Source organism: Dromiciops gliroides, chromosome 2 (genome assembly GCF_019393635.1).
Source record: "Dromiciops gliroides isolate mDroGli1 chromosome 2, mDroGli1.pri, whole genome shotgun sequence".
In the NCBI taxonomy this organism is placed as follows: domain Eukaryota; kingdom Metazoa; phylum Chordata; class Mammalia; order Microbiotheria; family Microbiotheriidae; genus Dromiciops; species Dromiciops gliroides.
Window position 1 is genome coordinate 392660500 of NC_057862.1, and position 20134 is coordinate 392680633.

At 46.7% G+C, this 20134-nt stretch overlaps 1 protein-coding gene across 3 annotated transcripts; it reads left to right on the top strand.

Annotated features, from left to right (window-relative positions):
- The first annotated feature begins 2273 nt into the window (after window positions 1-2273).
- On the top strand, window positions 2274-18344 carry AK1 (adenylate kinase 1). 3 transcript variants are annotated; one of them, XM_043989582.1, is made up of 7 exons: window positions 2274-2430; window positions 6034-6072; window positions 8832-8867; window positions 10037-10200; window positions 13332-13448; window positions 17094-17285; window positions 18017-18344. In XM_043989582.1, the coding sequence occupies exons 2-7, from the start codon at window positions 6066-6068 to the stop codon at window positions 18083-18085; spliced, it is 585 nt and encodes a 194-aa protein (XP_043845517.1). In that variant the 5' UTR covers window positions 2274-2430; window positions 6034-6065; the 3' UTR covers window positions 18086-18344. The 3 variants fall into 3 exon arrangements, with proteins under 3 accessions (XP_043845517.1, XP_043845518.1, XP_043845516.1); XM_043989583.1 differs by lacking the exon at window positions 2274-2430 and adding an exon at window positions 5520-5607; XM_043989581.1 differs by lacking the exons at window positions 2274-2430; window positions 6034-6072 and adding an exon at window positions 8558-8701.
- Window positions 18345-20134: the final 1790 nt, after the last annotated feature.

A 20134-nucleotide genomic window follows, 5' to 3' on the forward strand; every position in this document is an offset into this window, starting at 1 on the left:
CTTGTTCCAGTCTTAAATAAACCCAAAGATTGATGATTAACCCTTAGGTTCAGCTATGTCTCACTCTACAAGGGTCTGGATGCCAAAGAGAGGTTTGGGCCAAGATGAACCAAGGATGAAGGGGTTTCTGATGGAAAAGAGTGTACGTATTGGAGTGCTCAGGAACACCAGTCCCAGGAATAAAGGAAGAATGGCTTAGAGGATAAGGATAAAGAAAGAGGCCAGATTTAATGAAGAAACCAAGAGAAACCCAGAGAAGAGGCCCAATTCCATTAGCTTTCCAAGGGTACAAAGATGAAATCTTGAAATCTTTCAGAACTTGCAATTTTCAGAACTCTTGTAAAACTCGAGTGAACTGGGTTTTGTTTTTGTTACCCCCCTTGCCTGTTTCCCTGTTGCCCTGAGAAAACCTATGAAGAGCTTTGTACTTGCCTGGATCAAGGACAAGTGGGGATGGAAATAGCTGGAAGGATGTTTGTCCTGTTCTCCAGCGGCTGGGGGAGAACTTCCCTGGGACCCTTCGTAGCTGGGAGCTGGACCAAGACTAAGGCTTATTGCAGGAGAATAGGGAAAGGGGAGGTCACGGCAACTTGAACCTCTGTACTCTTAAAAGTGGGCATAATATAGACAATATGCAGTGCCTGTTATCCTCATGGAAGTAGACAGCCTTTCCCTTTTCTGTCATTTCCCCCTACTGCCTCTCTTTTTCCTTTTCCCCTTCTCTTTTCTTCTCCTGTCCCTTCCTTTTCCCCCTTTCTCCTTCACTTTCCCCTTCCTTCCTCTTTCTTCCCTCCCTTCCCTCCATCCTACTGGTTCATCTCTTTCCCCCTTTCCTTTTCCTTTTTTCCTTCTTTCCCCCTCTTCCTTCTTTCCATATATACATTTCCCTCACACTCTTCTTTCTCTCCCATCTCTCTTCCCTCTTCTTCTCTTTCTCACTCTTCTCTTCCCTTCCTTTGACATCTCTTTCTTTCCTTCCTCAATCTGGGTCCAGACTAAAAGAGAGAAAATATTCTATAGCACATCTGCTGTGTCCCCCACAATTTCCCCTTGTCTAGCAAGAATGGCAGGTGAACTCAGTTCTTCCCCATTTTCAGTCTTGGAGGCCTTTTATTCAAGTGACCATGGATTCTAGAAACTTTGACTCCAGATTGGTCTGCCTTTCTTGTCTTTCCAGCCTCTGGACCTAAAAGGTTTTGGCCGTCCTTGACAGCTTCCTTCTTCTCACGTAGATGTCTACTGCGTTTAGCCTAGGGTAACCACAGGTTCTTCTAGAGGCTGAGCTAGATTTAGAAGAGTAGGTTATCAGCAATACCACCTTGGATCTCAGTAGGGAAATGATTCAAGAGCTGAGAGGCTGTGAAACTCTTGGAGGGAAGCTAGAATTCCCCAGAGCTGAATGAATGGGAAAATAGGGCATTCCACATTAACTTTACAGAAGAGCATCAGCCTTAAATTTGGGAAGAAGAAATGAGAAGAAAGAGTACTTGGCTTTATCTTTGTATATATTATTTCAACATATACATGTCGTTTTCCTCAAGCTTCTTGAGAGCAGGTGGCTGTTTTTGTCTTTGTATCTCTAGTGCCTAGCCCAGTCTTGGTGCATAGTTGGAACTTAATGATTGCTGAATGAATGGATGCCTATAGTGTTTAGAAGTGCCCAGGCTAGATGTCCATTTTTGGTGGATCCATTTTTTTTCCTTGGGGAGATATCAGAAGCCTATACCAAAAGACCCAAGCTGGGTGCTAGAGCTCTGTAGCTCTTGGCCTGACTTTACCCCAGACTCTATTTGCCCTTGGACAAATAGCCTGGAAGCTCTGGGCCTTGGTTTTTCCATCTGTTAAATAGGGACAATTCTGCCTCCAAGGTAATATTGGTAATGCATAATAACCACAGGAATAAGAAACATTTCCTGCTTTCAAAGGTAGGGAAGTAGAGGAAGAGAGGAAACCAGAGATTGGTTATCCTTCCAAGGCTCTGACAAAGGCAGCCCACAGGAATGGGGACTCTATCAGGAGCAGCCAGCAAGTCAACAGCAAAAGTAGGAATTCCCCAGCCTAAGCCCCCGCTGCGCTTTCACCAAGGTCCTGAGTTCATCCGTTCTCCCAACCTCATCCGTGGGCGGTGCTTACCGCCTTCATTTATCCAGGTATCTCTGTTTCTAGCCTTCCCCGAGGTCCTTTCCCCCTCCCCCTCTCTCCTCCCCTGTCTCTGATGATCCTGCCTCCTTCCCTCCCTCCTCCCTCCTCCCTCCATCCCGAGGTGTCCTCGGCGGCGGCGGCGGCTGTCAGAGATCCCCCTCCCAGCATGCCGCGCGCTGTCAGCCTTATATATCTGGATCGTAGCTGCTCCGCGGAGGACGGCAGGGCAGCGGGCTGTGGGCATCGCGACCGGCCTGCCCCCCGCCGTGGCCAGCAGCCAGCGCCCAGGTCAGTGCGCTCGTAGCTCCCTCCTTCCCTCCAGTGGGTGGAGGGCTCGGGATCTCCGGCCGCTGCCTCGCTTGTGGACCTTGGCGTGTTTGCGTGCATGCCTGGCTCTGGGTTGGTTTGTGCCTTTCTGCATGGTTGTGCTGCTCTGCGCGTCTGCGTTATTTGTGTCTTTGTGCGTCCCCGTGTGCGCATAGCTCTGGGCTCGTGTGTGTGTGTCTGCCTCGCTGTGTGGCTATCCCTGTCTACATGTTTGTGTCTGTGTGGTCCTATCTCTGTGTTTGGGCATTTCTGTGAGTCTGGGTGTCTGCAGATCGTCATTTTTGTGTCTCTGTGCTTGCACGCTTGTGAATCCGTCTGCGTGTTTGTGTCTGTGTATGTCTGCGTGGTCCTGTCTCTGTGTTTGGGCATTTCTGTGTCTCTGAGCATCTGCAGACTGTCATTTTTGAATCTCTGTGTTTGCATGTTTGTGTATCCCCATGGGTTTGTTTGCATGTGTTTCTGTCTCTGTTTTGCTGGCACTCCCTCCCCTTCCTTTTCCATACAGTAGCCTCTTTGTATTGCCCTCTGCCCTCTCCCCTCCCAGTAACTGCCTGGCATAGTGTGTGTGTGCCTGCCTCTGTGTTCCCACTGCACCAAGCATGTCCTTGGTGTGTCAGAGGCCTATCTATCATAGTACATGTTACAGTGGGACATCCTTGCTCACTCAGGGTTGGGCCTCCCCATGCCAAGCATGTAGACTCAGGCCTCTGACCCACAGAGGCATGTGAACTCTTGTCAATGTGTGTGGTAGGGCCTCCCAATATGAAGCGTGACTTACCCCTGCTGTTTGAAGGTTTATACACTAGCCCCATACCGGTCAACCGTTGTGGATATTTGGGGATCAGGTTGGCCTGTCTTGATGCAGTCCTGTGTTGATGCATATCCCTGTATGTTTGGTAGAAAAGGTTAGGTTTGAGGGACATGTATGGCCTAAGCAGGAAAATAGAAACCTGGAGACCAACAGGTTCAGGGTTAGAAGAGTTGTTAGGCCATCCCTCCCTGGAACCTGTCTGCATAAGGATCAGCGGTTTTCCTAGGTCCCCACCAGGAAGCTGGCAGAAGGACTCTCAGGGCCTTGGGTTGAACCTAGATCTCACAGGAGTTTGAGTGGATATATTCATGGTCAAGCAGCTCTGGGCATTTAAAATACCTATGTGTGCCTCTGTGGAGGGAACTGAAGGGGTGATGTGGGATAGGGGTTTCCTATCCTGTGGGAGCTAGGGCAGCCATAAGAATACTCTGGGGATGGGCGGTGGGGAGTGGGAGACTTTCTTATGAAAATGGGTCTCTCGATTTCCTTTCCTTTCATAACTTCAGTGAACCAGTGGGATACTCCCCTAATCCCCAACCCCAGGGAGGGAGCAGAGAAAATGGAGGGTAAAGGTTGAGGTGCATTCAATGTCAAAAGGGAATCAGATCTTGTACAAGTCAGAAACGCTTTTTCTGAATTTCCCCATTTGTAAAATGAAGGCTTTAGGCAAGATGATCTTTAAAAGTCTTACTCTTTCCCTAGTTCTCAGGGGCTAGGGCTGGGGCCCCAGGGTGGGAGGGAAGAGACTCTTCATTTTGGAAGGCCTTGGTTGAGAGAAAAGTGGATAGAGGCCTTCCTGGTAATTTAGCACACAGCAAGACTGGATCTCTCTTTTGGCATGGGGGAAAGAGTGGGGAAGTTGGAGTCACATGATCTGAGTTTAAATCCTGGCTCTGTCACTTCTATAACTCAGACCAACCTCTCTAGCCTTTAGCTGCTTTTATCTGTAAAATGAATAGGCTGGACTAGATGACCTTAAAAGTTTCTTTCCCGCTCTAAATCTGTGCTCTCTCTTTTTTGCCCCTTCATTGGGCCTTCTCAAAGGGGAGCCTGCCCCCAGCCCCACTTGTCAGCCCCCTGCAGGGCTCTGGGAGGCCCCTCAGCCTTAGTCTATTCTTAGATCAAGATGCTGCCCTTTATTAGGGCTGGGCTCTGGGAGTGTAACCTAAGCACCCCCCCCCCCCCGCCCCCCAGAACACCAAACTCACATGCCCATCCTACCGCACAGGTGCCCTCTACTCTGAGTTATTTTGAGCTGAAGAAGCTTCAGGCTGCCAGAGGAATCAGCTGTCTTGGGGTGGGAGGGCTTCAGTGTGACACTCCCCAAGGGGCTAAACTGTGGCTGAGAACTGCCTGAGGCTTTTAGCCACCATGCTGAGGCTTAGAGCAAGATGGTGCCTTAAAGAACATCTAGTCCAACACCTTCACTTTACAGATGAGGAAACTGAGTTCCTGGTATAGGGGCAGGGAAAGGAATTTTACTCCCAGACAGCCAAGGCTGGCACTTGCAGACATAAGGAGGGTCTCCTGGGTGGTAAACACTAGGTACCTACCCTGAATTCAGCAGACTAGGCACACTGATTGCCACGATGCCATAGCTGTAATAAGGAATGTTCTTATCTGGAGAAACACAGTTTAAAATATTCCTTATTTTATGGGAATGGAGTAGAGGTGATGATTGCTGTCATAGAGGGTGCATGTCTTCCATAAGAAGGGATGCTCTTGGGGGCAGCTAGGTGGCACAGTGGATAGAGCATTGGCCCTGGAGTCAGGAGTACCTGAGTTTAAATCTGGTCTCAGACACTTACTAGCTGTGTGACCCTGGGCAAGTCACTTAACCCCAATTGCCTCACACACACACAAACACAAAAGAAGGGATGCTCTTAGCCCCCAAAGGAGAGGTACTATGGCAGAAGGACCCTGGGATTGTAGGGATGGCCTGGAACAATTGTACTGAGTGGCAGGGGACCACAGTTGTCCAAGAGAGAAAGCTCCTTAGATGTTGGTGCCCAGGAGCAAAGTCTCATTCATCTCATCCCTGTTACTGGTCTATATAACGCCAGGAATTTGGGGCTCAGGCTGCTGCCTGAGACCCCTCCTTTCACGTCCACCTCAGAGAAAGGTCACTTAGCCTTCATTTTCTGACTCTCCTTCCCTGGCCTTAGGGAACTAACCACTGGGCTACCCTCATGGCAACACACACTGAGCCAGGGGAATGAAGGGACTGTTTCCTTTGAGAGAAGAGGTGTTAGTGGTGGTGGTGAGGCCTCTCAGGCATACCTCTGATGCTCCTCAGCTCCTTAGAGAGTGTCCCTGAGGCAGAGCAGGTAGGCAATCTTAGTACCAGGCCTAATCTGTCTGTCCTTTTTTTTGGGGGGGGGCTCTGTCTTTCCTTGCCCCTCTGCCCTTTGCCTAGGGGGAGGTTGGTCACTGGCTCTGGTCTTGGGAATGGTAATTATGGGTATTTATTGCACTAAAGCCCTGGTCTTTTGGGGAGATTTTGGCCTGTGGGGGAGGAGGAAAGAGCCAACTGGGGAGCCGAGAGGAGTAGGAACCTGGAGGGTTAGAATCGATCACTCCTGGGCCACTCATTAATCAAGATTGGGTTTAGGAAGGATTCCGGAAGGAGGATAATACCTCCCACTAGGGAAGCCTGCTTCTTGGTCTGGTTTTGGCTAGAGGGTGAGGTGGGGAACAGAGAAGGACCTGTCTCTCTAGGGGAACCTTTCTCACCTTCTTCTTTTATCTTACAGCCTGAAGAGTTCGGCAGGCAGAACTCAGCAGAATGGAAAGTAGGTGCCATTCCTTGACTTTCTGACCCTCTGCTTGCTGTGACCTTTCTAGGCCTCAGTTTTTCCAGCTGTGAAAAAAGGGGGTTGGGCTGGATTGCTTCTGAGGTCCTTTGCAGAGTTAACATTCGGTGGTGCTGAACTTTTTCCTCTCTATGGTTTCTCACCCACTCCATTTAATCATTCCCTGGAATGAGGCAGACAGGTCCATAGAGAAAGAGAAAGGGGAGGCAGTGTGACACAGTGGAAAGAGTGCATAGGATTTGGGAAATAGAGATTTTGTTTCTGGCTCCGTCATCAATTGGCTGTGTGATCTTAGGGGAATCACCTTCCCTTTCTGGGCCTTAGTTTCCCTAGCTGTAAAGTGAAGGGGTGGACTAGATGATCTCTTTAAGAGCCCCTTTTAGCTCTGACACTATGATTCTCTGTGTGATGACAGAGGCACTGGGGGAGGACATTCTCTGTGTGGTTAAAAGAGGCTCATGGGGGAGGGATGATATCTCATTGGCCACTGGAGCATAGAGAGCCCCATCAGATAGCTCTTCTCCCAGCTTTCCTTCTCCCTTTGAGCTCCTTAGCTTAAGGAGCAATTAGCTCCTGGGAGTGGGGAAGGGAGAGAGGAGATAGGGTGGCTTCTTTGCTATGCGTCCCCCGGGGGCAAAGTTAATTTTAGAAACTGTGATTAGGAGACCTCTCAGTGTCTCCTGGGAACTCAACTCTCCCTGGGCCCACCTCCCCCAGATGGTATTTATAGACCCTGCTCCTTCTCTGGTAACAGGGGGGAGAAGAGAGATAGGGACACAGAGACAAGAGAGAGACACCAAGAGTGAGAGAGAGAGAGAGAGAGAGAGAGAGAGAGAGAGAGAGAGAGAGAGAGAGAGAGAAAGAGAAATAGAGAGAGAGAGAGAGAGAGAGAGAGAGAGAGAGAGAGAGAGAGAAAGTCACTTAGATATTTAGACAGAGAGGTCTGATGTTCCTCCTCCCATCTCACTGGAGTGCATCCCTACCCACATTCCCCAGCAGGGCCACGTGCTTTGCTACGGAGGAGTTGGACGGGCCTTAGCTCCCTCACTCTAGGCTCTGGGCTTAGGACCAGCTGAGACTCTTAAAGGAGCCACACCTTTTCCATTACCCTTGTGTCCAGTCCATCTTGAACACAGTCATCATTTACAAAAGTGTGTTCTGTTAGCTCCTGGACTCACAGGAAGAATCTATCTCACTCACTCTCTACCCACAGGCACATCTCCATTAGTGAAGTGAGCAAATCACTGCATGTCTCAGGGCCTGGAAGATCATAAAATTACAAGGCTAAGAGCTGCAAGGCACCTCGGAGGAGATTTCCTCCAATCCCCTTATAAGACAAATGAAGAAACTGAGGCCAAATGACTCGCCTAAAGTCACACAGATAGTAAGGGACAGAGCTGGGATCTGAAGTCAGATCTTATGAATATAAATCTAGTACTCTTTCTACCATACTACCTTATTTTCCCCAAATGTAGAATAGGAATTTGGGGGAGTATTGTGAAGATCTATTGGGATAATGGATATGAAGGCACCTTGGCCCTTATGCCAGGGCTGTACAAATAAATAGAAGGGATGTGAGTTAATGGGTACTTCTATTGCATCCGTGGAAGGGGAATGTCCAGGAAGAATGAGGAAATCGGAGCAGCTAGGTGGCGCAGTGGATAGAGCACCGGTCCTGGATTCAGGAGGACCTGAGTTCAAATCCAGCCTCAGACCCTTGACACTTACTAGCTGTGTGACCCTGGGCAAGTCACTTAACCCCAATTGCTTCACCAAAAAAAAAAAAAAAGGAATGAGGAAATCATTCTGTTGTGCTCATGCAGAATCTCCAGCGTCCAGTTTGTCTACAAGGAAAATCAACTTCTTCCTTGATTACATTCAGCAGCCCTGTTCTGTGGTCCTCATGACCTACCTTTCTGGCATCCCTAGGCAGGATCTGGAGTCCCAGAACAATGGTGCTATTCCTCCTGTCACCCAGGAAAGGACGGGCCCCTGAAAATTAGAAAAAAACATTTCTCCTGACAGCTTGTCCAGCCCCTCCCCCAACATTAGAATTCTAGAGTGTTCAAATTGGGAAGTGCCTTTAGTGATCATCTCCTGACACTTGGGCTATTGGCTACCACACCACTGTGTGTGGTCCTGCTGAGAGTATAGTTGACCTGTCTGGTGGAAGTCCTCGGCACTGTGGTCTGAGAAGGACCCTCAATTGGCATTAGATCCTCTATTCTTTGAAGACTGTAGCTTTAATTCTTGTGTCCCTGCCCACCTCAACACAGAGACCACAGAGTTAGACTGGGCCTAGGGCCGAGGTCCTCACCACACCCCTCCATTCCCCAGCAACTGTTTCTATGGGAACATGTGTTGTGGCTTGCCAACATCTCCCTCCACCTCACCCTTCCCACAAACTGGGCAATACTGGGGGAGCTGAGACAGGGAGGGGACAGGCCCAAGCCCTGGCATAAGAACCCAGTGGGGGTTGGGGAGAAGAGGGATGGACAGAGAAAAGGGCCGTGAGATTAAGGGAAGTGCTGAGGAGACGGGAACAAAGATCAGGACATGGGGTCTTGCCTCTCGAATGAAAACTCCAAAGTAAATAACTCAGCTAAAGGTATCCTTGGCCCCCTTTCTATGTTGTTGGTCTAGCTACTACCTTGCTTGTTGTCGCCCCCACTCTCCCCAAGCCCTTCTCTCTTCCCACAGTGCTTCTCTCTAACTTGTTTTCCTTTCCTCATCCACAGAGAAATTGAAGAATAGCAAGATCATCTTTGTGGTGGGTGAGTTGGACAACTGTTGGGCTAGGAGGATGGGGCTGTCTGTACATAGGCTGGGGTCAGGGTTCTTTTGCTCTTCTTTCACAATTCCACCAAAGCTATGTATTCACAAAGGAGTCTGGGGGTGAAGAGGAGGGGATGGTTAGTTTAGTCTCATGGAGTTGTACAGGGCTGGGAGTCCAGAGAACTGACCCTTTCTTTCTTTCTCTTTCTTTCTTTCTCTTCCTTCCTTCCTTCCTTCCTTTCCTTTCCTTTATTTCTTTCTTCCTTTTTTGGGAGGCAATCGGGGTCAACTGACTTGCCCAGGGTCACACAGCTAGTAAATGTCTGAGGCACAGAGGACTGAGTTTCAATCCTGGCTCTGCTGCAAAATGTGACTTTGGGCAAATCATTTGACCTCACAGAGTCTCAGTTTACTCCTGTGTAAAAAGGGGATTATAATACTGCATTATCTATTTCATAGGGTTCTCTTAATGAAAGCGCTTTGCAACTCATCAAATGCTTTATAAATGTCAACAGGCCAAAAAGCATTTAAGAGCTCACTATGTGCCAGGCATTATATTAAGCACTGGGGAGATGCAGAAGGGGAAAAATAAGGTCCCTGCCCTCAAGGAGCTCACATGCTAATGGGTGAGACAACAAGCAAACAACTTTGTACATACAAGATATGTGTACAGTGTAAATGGGAGGTAGTCTCAGAGGGAAGATGCTAGCAGTGGTTTCAGGCTGGGGACCAAGAAAGACCTCTTATAGAAGCTAGGATTTGAGCTGAATCTTGGAGCCAGGAAAGCCAGGAGGTGGAGGTGAGGGCAGCTAGTGAAAAGGCACAGAGTAGGGTCAGCTAGGTGGTGCAGTGGATAGAGCACTGGCCCTGGAGTCAGGAGGACCCGAGTTCAAATTCGGCCTCAGACACTTAACACTTACTAATGTGACCCTGGGCAAGTCACTTAACCCCAATTGCCTCACCAAAAAAAAAAAAAAAAGGCACAGAGTTGAAGTGTTCTTATTCTAGCCCCAGGCTCTGCCACTTTCTAGGTGACCCTGGTCAAATCAGTCATTTCTCCTCTGAGCTCCAGTTTCTATACCTGTAAAATGAAGGAGTTGGACTTATAACGTCTCTAAAATCTCTTCCAGCTATGACATTTGGGGAGGGGTGTCTATGTTTCTTTCAGGGGGGCCAGGCTCAGGGAAGGGGACCCAATGTGAGAAGATTGTTGAGAAATATGGTTTTACACATCTATCCACTGGAGATCTTCTGCGGGAAGAAGTCAGCTCTGGCTCTGATAGGGGCAAGAAATTGTCAGAAATCATGGAGAAAGGACAACTGGTACCCTTGGTAAGCAATGATTGTAGGGGACATGGAGAGGTGGGGTATAGGCACTATGGGACCACAGGCCAGGTATCAACTGTAGCCTGGGGACAGGGTTCACCTACAACACCTGGAATCTGGGCCAATTTTCTTAGCTTAGTGTTTAGCATGTGCCTGTATTCTAGGCATGTGGTAGGGGTTGGAGTGGTAGGAAGAGTAATTATTCATTGCATGGGAACATCCCCACTGGAGCTTTCCCCAGGGTAAGGAAGATACTGCCTGAGGAAGACGGAAAGCTTTGATTTTTCTCTCATTCCTCTCTTCTGCAGGGTATAGAATAATGAGGTCATTTCTCTGAACCTCGGTTTCCTTCTCTATAAAATGGGGATAATAAACCCTCTGTCCTTGTATGAGGGTCAGATGAGATGTAATGTGAAATATACTTCAGTGAGTTTGTGATTTATCCTTGTGGCTATTCCTCTCATCATTTCAGATCGCCACCTAGCCACCCCTTCTCACCTTCTCAGGATCTTGTCCATGTTCACCTGAACATGCTAGAGGCCTTCTTCCCTAGGTCATTTTCCATTTTGGGGGCACCAATGCAGTATTCAGGCTGTCCATATGTCATCCTTCACTTTTGGGGGGGGGGTGGAGTGGGGTGGGGCAACGAGAGTTAAGTGATTTGCCCAGGGTCACACAGCTAGTAAGTGTCAAGTGTCTGAGGCTGGATTTGAACTCAGATCCTCCTGACTCCAGGGCCAGTGCTTTATCCACTGCACCACCTAGCTGCCCCCATCCCTCACTCTTGATACATGACTGGTCCACCTCCTTTTCTGATCCTACATTTCCTCACCAAGATCCCTTATTTTTCTTGTGCAAAAGTCATCCTTGAAAATAGGCTTCAGCCTATTCTTGCCCATCATGCACCTTTCCACTGATGTTCAGGTTACACTGAGCCTTGATTCTTCAGTGATTCTGGTGCTCTAAAGATTCATAATGACTGGTTGGTCATGCCCAGGAAAGTATTTGCTTTTTTTTTTTTTTTTTTTTTTAGTGAGGCAATTGGGGTTAAGTGACTTGCCCAGGGTCACACAGCTAGTAAGTGTTAAGTGTCTGAGGCCAGATTTGAACTCAGGTACTCCTGACTCCAGGGCCGGTGCTCTATCCACTGCGCCACCTAGCTGCCCCAAGTATTTGCTTTTTAAGAAAGTTGGGTTTGGGGGTTGGGAGCAGCTTGAGGTCATTACAAGTAGAGTAGCAACCACCCAAAGGGCATCATGACTACTCTCCCACTACCTTTCAATCTGGGCCCACCTCTGCTGATGCATTAGCTAAATAAATGCTTGGCCTTCCAATTGTATATCATAGCTGTGATTTTTCATCCATTTAGCTTTTCTGATATGAATTATTAGGCAATTATTCTTTCTTTTGAGCCATCATTGATTTCATTGAGGGGACCCTGCATTGTTAATTTCAGTACACTTCAATTTAACAAGCATTTCTTAAATAACTACTGATGTGCTAGGCACTGAGCTAAGTGCCTAAGTGTATATAAGACAAAGTTGAGACAATGCCTGTCCTCAAGCTATAATCTATTGAATGAATGGTCTGGGGATGGGAAAGCAGTATATAAATGGTAAAATGTGCCATAGATGGGGTACCTAGATGGCGCAGTGGATAAAGCACTGGCCTTGGATTCAGGAGGACCTGAGTTCAAATCCAGCCTCAGACACTTGACACTTAACTAGCTGTATGACCCTGAGTAAGTCACTTAACCCTCATTGCCCTGCAAAAAAAAAAAAAAAAAAGAAAAAAAGAAACATGTTAGGGATATCTTTTTTGGATGTATGTGGTCCAGACTTGTGATCTCATCTAGATAGGGCGCTCCCAGTGTGGGAGAACCTTACATTGATGCAGCTCAGCAAATTTTCTGTAACTTATTGTCCTAGAGAGTTGCCCGGTGCACTAAGGAAGTTAAGTGATATAGCTGTGGTCACACAAGCTAGTATTTGTCAGAGGTGGGATTTAAGTCAAGGTCTTTCTTACTCCAAGGCTGGCCCTCCATCTACTATGCCACAATGCCTCTCTTGTTAGGGATTAATGATCAATTAATTAATGCTAGATGAATAACAATAATCGTTATCACCACTAATAATAGCGATGATTACTATTAATAATAATAACAATTATTATTACTACTACTGTCCCAGTATACCCTTAAGTAGGGGAGGAATGGGTGGGGCTGAAAGTGGGAGAACAAAAGGGCAGAGGAAAGAGGAGGCAGAACAATCAATGATTCTCAAAATTCTTGCTCTACAATTTTTTTTTTAATTAAATTTTTTTTTTTTTTTTTTGCGGGGCAATGAGGGTTAAGTAACTTGTCCAGGGTCACACAGCTAGTAAGTGTCAGGTATCTGAGGCCAGATTTGAACTCAGGTCCTCCTGAATCCAGGGCCGATGCTTTATCCAATTAATCCATCAGAAGCTCTTTCGTGAGCCTCTCTTTATTTTGTGTCTGGTACTGTGCTGGGAGAAGAAGTTGCTTATGATCTAGTTGGAGGGGAGACAGAAGCCCAAACTAGATAGCAGTATAAAACGGAATATAATTCATGTCTAAACCATGTGGTTTAGACAGTAAATACCTTTGCATTTCAGAGGATGCAGGGCTAGATATGGTCTATAGTGACTTTCCTGAGCCATCGTGGTAAGGCCTGAGCTGGGCTTCAGAAGGACTCGTAGGGTTTAGAGAAGTAGAAAAGAGAGAACAAGAAATGAGACCAGCAGGCGTGAGAAAAAAACAAGGGCATTTTTAAAAGGGTCCAAAAAGACTCCCTAGGGCAGCTGAGTGGTTCAGTGGTTAGAGAGCTGGGCTTGGAATCAGGAAGACTCATCTTCCTGAGTTCAAATCTGGCCTCAGACACTTACTAGCTGTGTGACCCTGGGAAGGTCACTTCACCCTGTTTGCCTCAGTTTCCTTGTCTGTCAAATAACTGGAGAAGGAAATGACAAACCGCTCCAGTATCTTTGCCAAGAAAACCCCAGAGAGTCACAAAGAGTCACACATGACTAAAACGACTGAACAAAAAGGCTCACATGTATTTTTTATCCCTGTCAATTCCTCCCTCCCCACCCGCAACCCTCCTACCACTCTCCCCCAGGATACCGTGTTGGATATGCTCAGAGACGCCATGGTCGCCAAGGTTGAGACATCCAAGGGCTTCTTGATAGATGGCTACCCTCGAGAAGTGAAACAGGGAGAAGAATTTGAAAAGAAGGTAAGGTGGATTTGAATGCTATCTGGCCTCCTGATGCTTGACCTGTGGGGCTTGGTGTGAAAGAGAAGCACTTCTTGGGAAGGTGACAAAAAGGGGCTAATGACTCCCATGCCCCACAGTGGTAAGACTCACAAGAATCTCTGCTTCCCCTTGGCATGCTTAGACTGTGGGAAGGAGCCTGACTACACCAACCAGGAGGACATTTCTGTTGCTAATTATATTTCCTTTCATATCTTGGCTCATTACCCTGGAATACCCTGGATACCCTGGAAGTGGCCATATGTCCGTGGACCAATTTGCATGATAAAAAACCGGGAGAACTCCCCCCCAAAGAGTCCTTCTCCCTTTCACTAACCAGCAGTCAGGTGGCACAGTGGATGATAAGAACACGACTTATCATCTGAAAAGACCCAAGTTTGAACCTTGCTTCGGACTAACACTAGCTGTGGGACCTTGAGCAAAAAAGGGTGCCTGCTTGCCTCAGTTTCCTTGTTTGCAAAATGGGGACGGGGCATCTAGGTGGCACAGTAGATAGAGCACTGGCTCTGGAGTCAAGGGGACCTGAGTTCAAATGCGACCTCAGATACTTACTAGCTGTGTGACCCTGAGCAGTCGCTTAACCCTGATTGTCTCAAAAAAAAAAAAAAGACAACAAAATTAAAAGGGGGATGATAATAATAATGCCTATTTCCCAGGGTTATTGTGAGGATAAAATAAGACAATATTTGTTAAAGTGCTTTGTAAACCTTCAAGTCCTTATATAGATGCTAGCTATAATACCCCTCCATTGCCACTGGCTAAGGATTTAGCCTGAGTTTGGCTTGAAACATTTAAACATTCCACCTCTAACACTGAGATTTTGTCTGTTTTGTGATGTACATAGAAATATTTAAATGTTCCCTCCTAGAGAGGGTAGTATAAAGTAGTGGATTGAGAGCTGACTTCAAAAGGCAAGAAAACTGGATTTCAAGTCTCACCTTTAATATATACTGGTTTTTCAGCCCTGGGCCCTTAACCTCTCAGAAGCTGCAGGCAAGTTTCTAAAAACTAAATCACTGCTAATCTGCCTTGGAGTTTTCTCATCAGGAATTCCCTACAGCATTGAAATCACAGGTTAGGGACCAACACTAAATCCCCCAATAGACTATAAACTCCCTGAGGGCAGGAACTTGTTCCCTTTTGCCTCTCTACCCCCACTGTGCTTAGCACAGGGCTTTTGCACAGTTGGTTTTTAAATAAATGCTCATTGAATTGAATGGAAGCTGGACATTTTCCATTTCTGTCTCAAGTGATTTTCCCTCCCTTGAACACAAGAGGGTACTGTGGTTACTTAGAATTTTTTCTCCTTGGAGAAAACCAGGAGGGAGCCTTGGTGACCTCATCTCCAGGACTGGCGCTGCACATCCCATACAAACAGCCCCATGACAGTCTGAAGCTGCTGTGCTTCAGCTTCTTCCAGCAGCCCATGACTTTAATAGCTCCTGGAGGCCCAGAGCAATGGCGTCTCGCTACATAGCCTCACAGACAGTTCTTGCCTTGAGTTTCTGTGCAAGCTTTCCAACTCTTCATTGTTTTGTTTCTTCGCCAGCTGAATCATATAACTTACCTGGAGTCAGATACATGCAACTTAGCATCATTTATTTGGGTATCTGGATATTGGAACCCATGACCCTGATATACTGTCAAAGAGTTTGCCAAGCACACAATTCTTGTGGCCAATTCAACTCCATTCGATTTAAGGAGCATTTATTCAAGATCCATTTATGGGGCAGCTAGGTGGTGCAGTGGATAAAGCACTGGCCCTGGATTCAGGAGGACCCGAGTTCAAATCTGACCTCAAATACCTGACACTTTACTAGCTGTGTGACCCTGAGCAAGTCACTTAACCCTCATTGCCCCACCAAAAAAACCCAACCTAACAAAAACAAAAACAAACAAACAAAAAGATCCATTTATATGCCAGGCACGGTGCTGGTTGTTAGAGACACACATTTTAAAAATGAAAAAGAGTGAGGCAGCTAGGTGGTGCAGTGGATAAAGTACCAGCCCTGGATTCAGGAGGACCTGAGTTCAAATTCGAACTCAGACACTTGACACTTTCTAGCTGTGTGACCCTAGGCAAGTCACTTAACCCTCATTGCCCACCCCCACCCCATCCCGGAAAAAAAAAGAGGCAAACTGGCCCAGGTCAGAAAAATGAAAAAGAGTTCCTGCCTTCAAGGAGTTTATGCTCTAATGTCAAGATCATGCCCCATAGAAGATGGGCACATTGATGCAATGTCGAAGGGGGTGTGAACTGATACATCCTTCCTGGAAAGCAATTCAGAACTATGCCCCAAAAGTTACTAAACAGTGCCCTTTGACCTTTGAGCCCCTCGAGATAAAGAGGAAAAGGACCCATATGTACAAAAATATTTATGGGAGCTTTTTATGTGGTAGCAAAGAACTGGGAACTGGGATGTCCATCGACTGAGGAATGACTAGATAAATGATGATGTATGAATGGAATGGAATACAACTGTGCTGTAAGAAATGAGGAAAGGAGCGGTTCTAGGGAAGACTTGTAAGAACTGCTGCAGAATGAAGTGAGCAGAACTAGGAGAACAGTTTAGACTGTAACATCTACATTGTGAAATGAAGCAAGAGACTCACAGGGACCAACCTCAGTTCTAGAACACTATTGATAAAGAATGCTACCCACCTCTTGACAGAGCACAGTTTGGGATGTAGCCAATGTGGGAATTTGTTTTGCTTGATTATGCTTATTTGATAGCAGCATTTTGTATTTTTTTTTCCTTGTGGGAGGGAGAAAGAAGAGGGAAGGGAATACACATTTACATGGTGCTGTGCTAAGCACTTTATAAATATTATCTCATTTGATCCTCACAACAATCCTGGGGATTGTGGCTGTTTTTACAGTTGAGGAAACTGAGACAGAGGTTAAGTGTCTTGCCCAGGGTCACACAGCTAGTAAATATCTGAGGCTGGCTTTGAACTCAGGCTTTCTTGACTCCAGGCCCAGTGTTCATTCCACTGTGCCACCAGCTGCCTCTTAAAAAAAAGTTTGATAATTTAAAAAAATTAATTAAACAAATCATATCTCCTAATGAGCCTAACCATCATGGTGTTATGGAATGAAACCAAAGGATTTGGAGTCAGAAAACCTGATAATGAACCTCAGCTTTGCTCTTTGCCTTGGCAAAGGCCCCAATTTTCTGAACCTCCAATTTCTCAATTTGGGTGGGGGAGAATGAGGGTTAAGTGACTTGCCCAGGGTCACACAGCTAGAAAGTATCAAGTATCTGAGGCTGCATTTGAACTCAGGGCCTACTGAATCCAGGGCCAGTGCTTTCTTTATCCAATGCGCCACCTAGCTGCCCCCTAATTTCTCAATTTGTAAAATGGGGGGAGGGAGGGTGGCCCAGATGATCTCAAAAACCCCTGCCAGCTCTAGGCCATCACATCCTATCATAGCCACAGATGCCAAATGTCACAAGACAAATGCTCTGGGAGTAGAAACATGGGATTGCAGAGGGGTTTGAATCACTTATTCAGTGTCACCCAGCAAGTTGGTACAGTTTGGATTATAAGCCAGAGCTGCTCTGTGCTGATTCCCTAGCCCCTTCCTTCTCCTTGTCTCCCTAGATTGGCTCCCCTACACTGCTGCTCTATATAGACGCTGGCTCGGAAACTATGGTGCAAAGGTTGTTGAAACGAGGGGAGACCAGTGGACGGGTAGATGATAACGAAGAGACCATCAAGAAACGGCTGGAAACATACTATAGTGCCACAGAGCCAGTCATCAAATTTTATGAGGGTCGGGGTATTGTACGCAAGGTAAGGGGTGAAGATGGGAAGGGTGCCAGGGGCCCTGGCTTATGTCTCAGGAGGCCTTGGAAGTGTCAAGGGTGGGTTTGGAGATGCTAGGCACAGATCAAAGGCAGGTAGGAAGAGGAAGGCAAAACCAGGCCCTTAGGAAGGGATGGAGGGAGGAAGAGGTCAGGTTCTTGGCCCCTGTGGATACTGGGTATTAGTTCCTTCAGGTAGGCCTATAGGATTTGAGCTGGAAGAGGCCTTAGAGGTCATCTAATCTAACCCCCTCCCCCATTTTCCAGTTGGGAAAACTGAGACTCAAAGAAGTTATGTAATTTCCCCAGGGTCACCCAGCTAAGTAAGTAGCAGAACTGGGATTTAGGTAGTGGGCCTCTTGACTTGCAGGCCCTGAGCTACTTTCCAAGACATCCCATTGCTTCTGTAAGTATTGTTATTGTGAGCTAACCTCAAGTTAGAAAGATAATTGAGTCCCTTCCCCTGCCTCTGTCCCCAGCTACCACTGTCTGCAGAGAAAGAGGTTCACCATCTTTCTTCCATAGACTTCCCTCCCATTGAAGTTCTTTCTGATATCAAGCCAAAATCCTTCTTGTTGGGCTTACATGCCAGATAGGGGTGGAGTGGGGTTAGTACAGGCCAGTGGGTTAGGCCTGCCTCAGAGAAACCCTTCGGGACCACCTGTACTACCCACCCTGGGCTTCCAAGATCAGTCTAACACCCCGTCTGTCTTCCCACAGATCAATGCTGAAGGCTCAGTGGACAGTGTCTTTGAAGAAGTCTGTACCCATCTGGATGCCCTAAAGTAATGGGGTTTGGAAAACCCTAGTTACCTCCCCTATTTCAGAGAAACTCATCTCCCCCACTCCTCCAACCCCAAGACAGGAACAGCTGCCCCTCCTGCTTGCCCTTCCTAGCTCCTCCCCCACCTAGCCCTGAGCTCTGTGCTCAGACAGAGGAAGTGGCTTTATCCTGTTTTCATGGACACAACTTCACTAAAAGAATCTCCAAGGACATTTGGTTTTGGTTCTTTGATTCAAAGTAAAGTTCACTGACAATGTACCAACATTCCTCAGCTCCAGCAAGAGCTTTCTTCTTTCTCTTTAACTAGAGGCAAGAATTTGGTCTGCCTGATCCTCCTCCCCCACCCCGCCCCAACTTTATGGCTAGGACTGCAGAGTGGCCAATGGAAGGCTTGACATTGAGCTACTTTGCTCCCCAGCTCAGTAGGAAAGACCCACAGCTGCCTCCTCCCGTGTGTCAGTACCACTCACTCTCCCTGAATGCCCACTGTTTGCCATTCTTTCATCACATTATAGTGGAAAGAGATAGTGAGGCAGGAATGGGTTCTGTCTCTGCCACCATCTAGTTGTACAACCTTGGTAAATAATATACCTTAGGTTTCCCCATCTATATATAACATGAGGGGGTGGGATTGGGTGATTTTTGAAGGTCCCTACCAACTCTGAAATTCTGTGACTTGTGTTCATGGGACTTGGGTCCCAGATTCCAGGGACCTTGTCTTCTCCTTAGCAAGGAGTCGGTGGTGGTGGTGGTGGTGGGCATGATGCTGGAAAGAGAGGCCCTTAGCCTTGGTCTAGCCTCCTAGAGTTATAGGCTGATGGTTTTTTTGGCAAGTGGATAAGCATCCATTTTTGTGTATTCAGCCTTTTGTGTACCACCTTGGTAGGTGTAGATGAGGGAGGTTGTTCATGTCTCTGTTGTATTAACAAAAAACTTCCTAAGGACTTGCCACCTCCTTAAGATGTACTTGAAGTTTTCTCTCAGTACTTTCACTTCCTTACCACCCATTCACTCTCAGTCTCTTACTATCCTGAAATAGAATGTGCCATGTTCTGGTGGAAAGAGCATTGGTTATGAAATCTGAGGGCCTGCAATTTGAGTGGCACTGCCACTATGTGACCATAGACAAATTGCTTCCCACCTCTAAGCCTCAGTTTCCACTTTAACAAAATCAGGGATCTCCTGGACATTATTATCTCTCCCAGCTTTAAGTCCTGGGGTTTTTTCTCCAGTGATCTCTTTTTTCAAGCAATGTTTTATTGATATCTTTTGATTTTTATATCACCTACATTTCCCAATATGTCCCTCTATTCTCCCTCCCCCTCCTAGAGAGCCATCCCTTATAACAAAGAATTAAAGAGAAAGAGAGCGCGAGAGAGAAACAGCTTAGCAACACCAACAGAATTTTTTAAAAATGTCTGATTAATATACAGTGTTCCCTACCTCTTGGAACAAGAGTGGAGGTGCCCTTGGTGCTCTCTTATATCTCCTCATTGGGGACAAGTTTGATCCTTATAACTTTGCTACATTCATTTTAAATTGTTTTACTGTTGTTGATCTATCCATTTACATTGTAGTTATTTTGTAGTACACAATTTTCCTGGTTCTACATATTTCACTTTGCATTGGTTCATACAAGTCTTCAGAGCTATTCTGTATTCATTAGCAATGATTTCTTACATACACTTTTTTTTTTGTTTTTTTAGTGAGGCAATTGGGGTTAAGTGACTTGCCCAGGGTCACACAGCTATTAAGTGTTAAGTGTCTGAGGCCAGATCTGAACTCAGGTCCTCCTGAATCCAGGGCCAGTGCTCTATCCACTGTGCCACCTAGCTGCCCTCAACAATGATTTCTTAATGGCCCCATCCGATGGCCTGTTTTCATCTTTCTTGACAACTGCAGCATTTGAATACACCTCATCACTTCACAGTTCTTGATGGTCTGTTCTCTGCTGGTTCCCTTGCCTCTTGACGACTTTCTGGTTTGTCTTTCACTATCTCATAGGTCTCTTTCCCCATGTACGCTTAAGTGTGGCTGTCTTTCCTCAGCCTGGT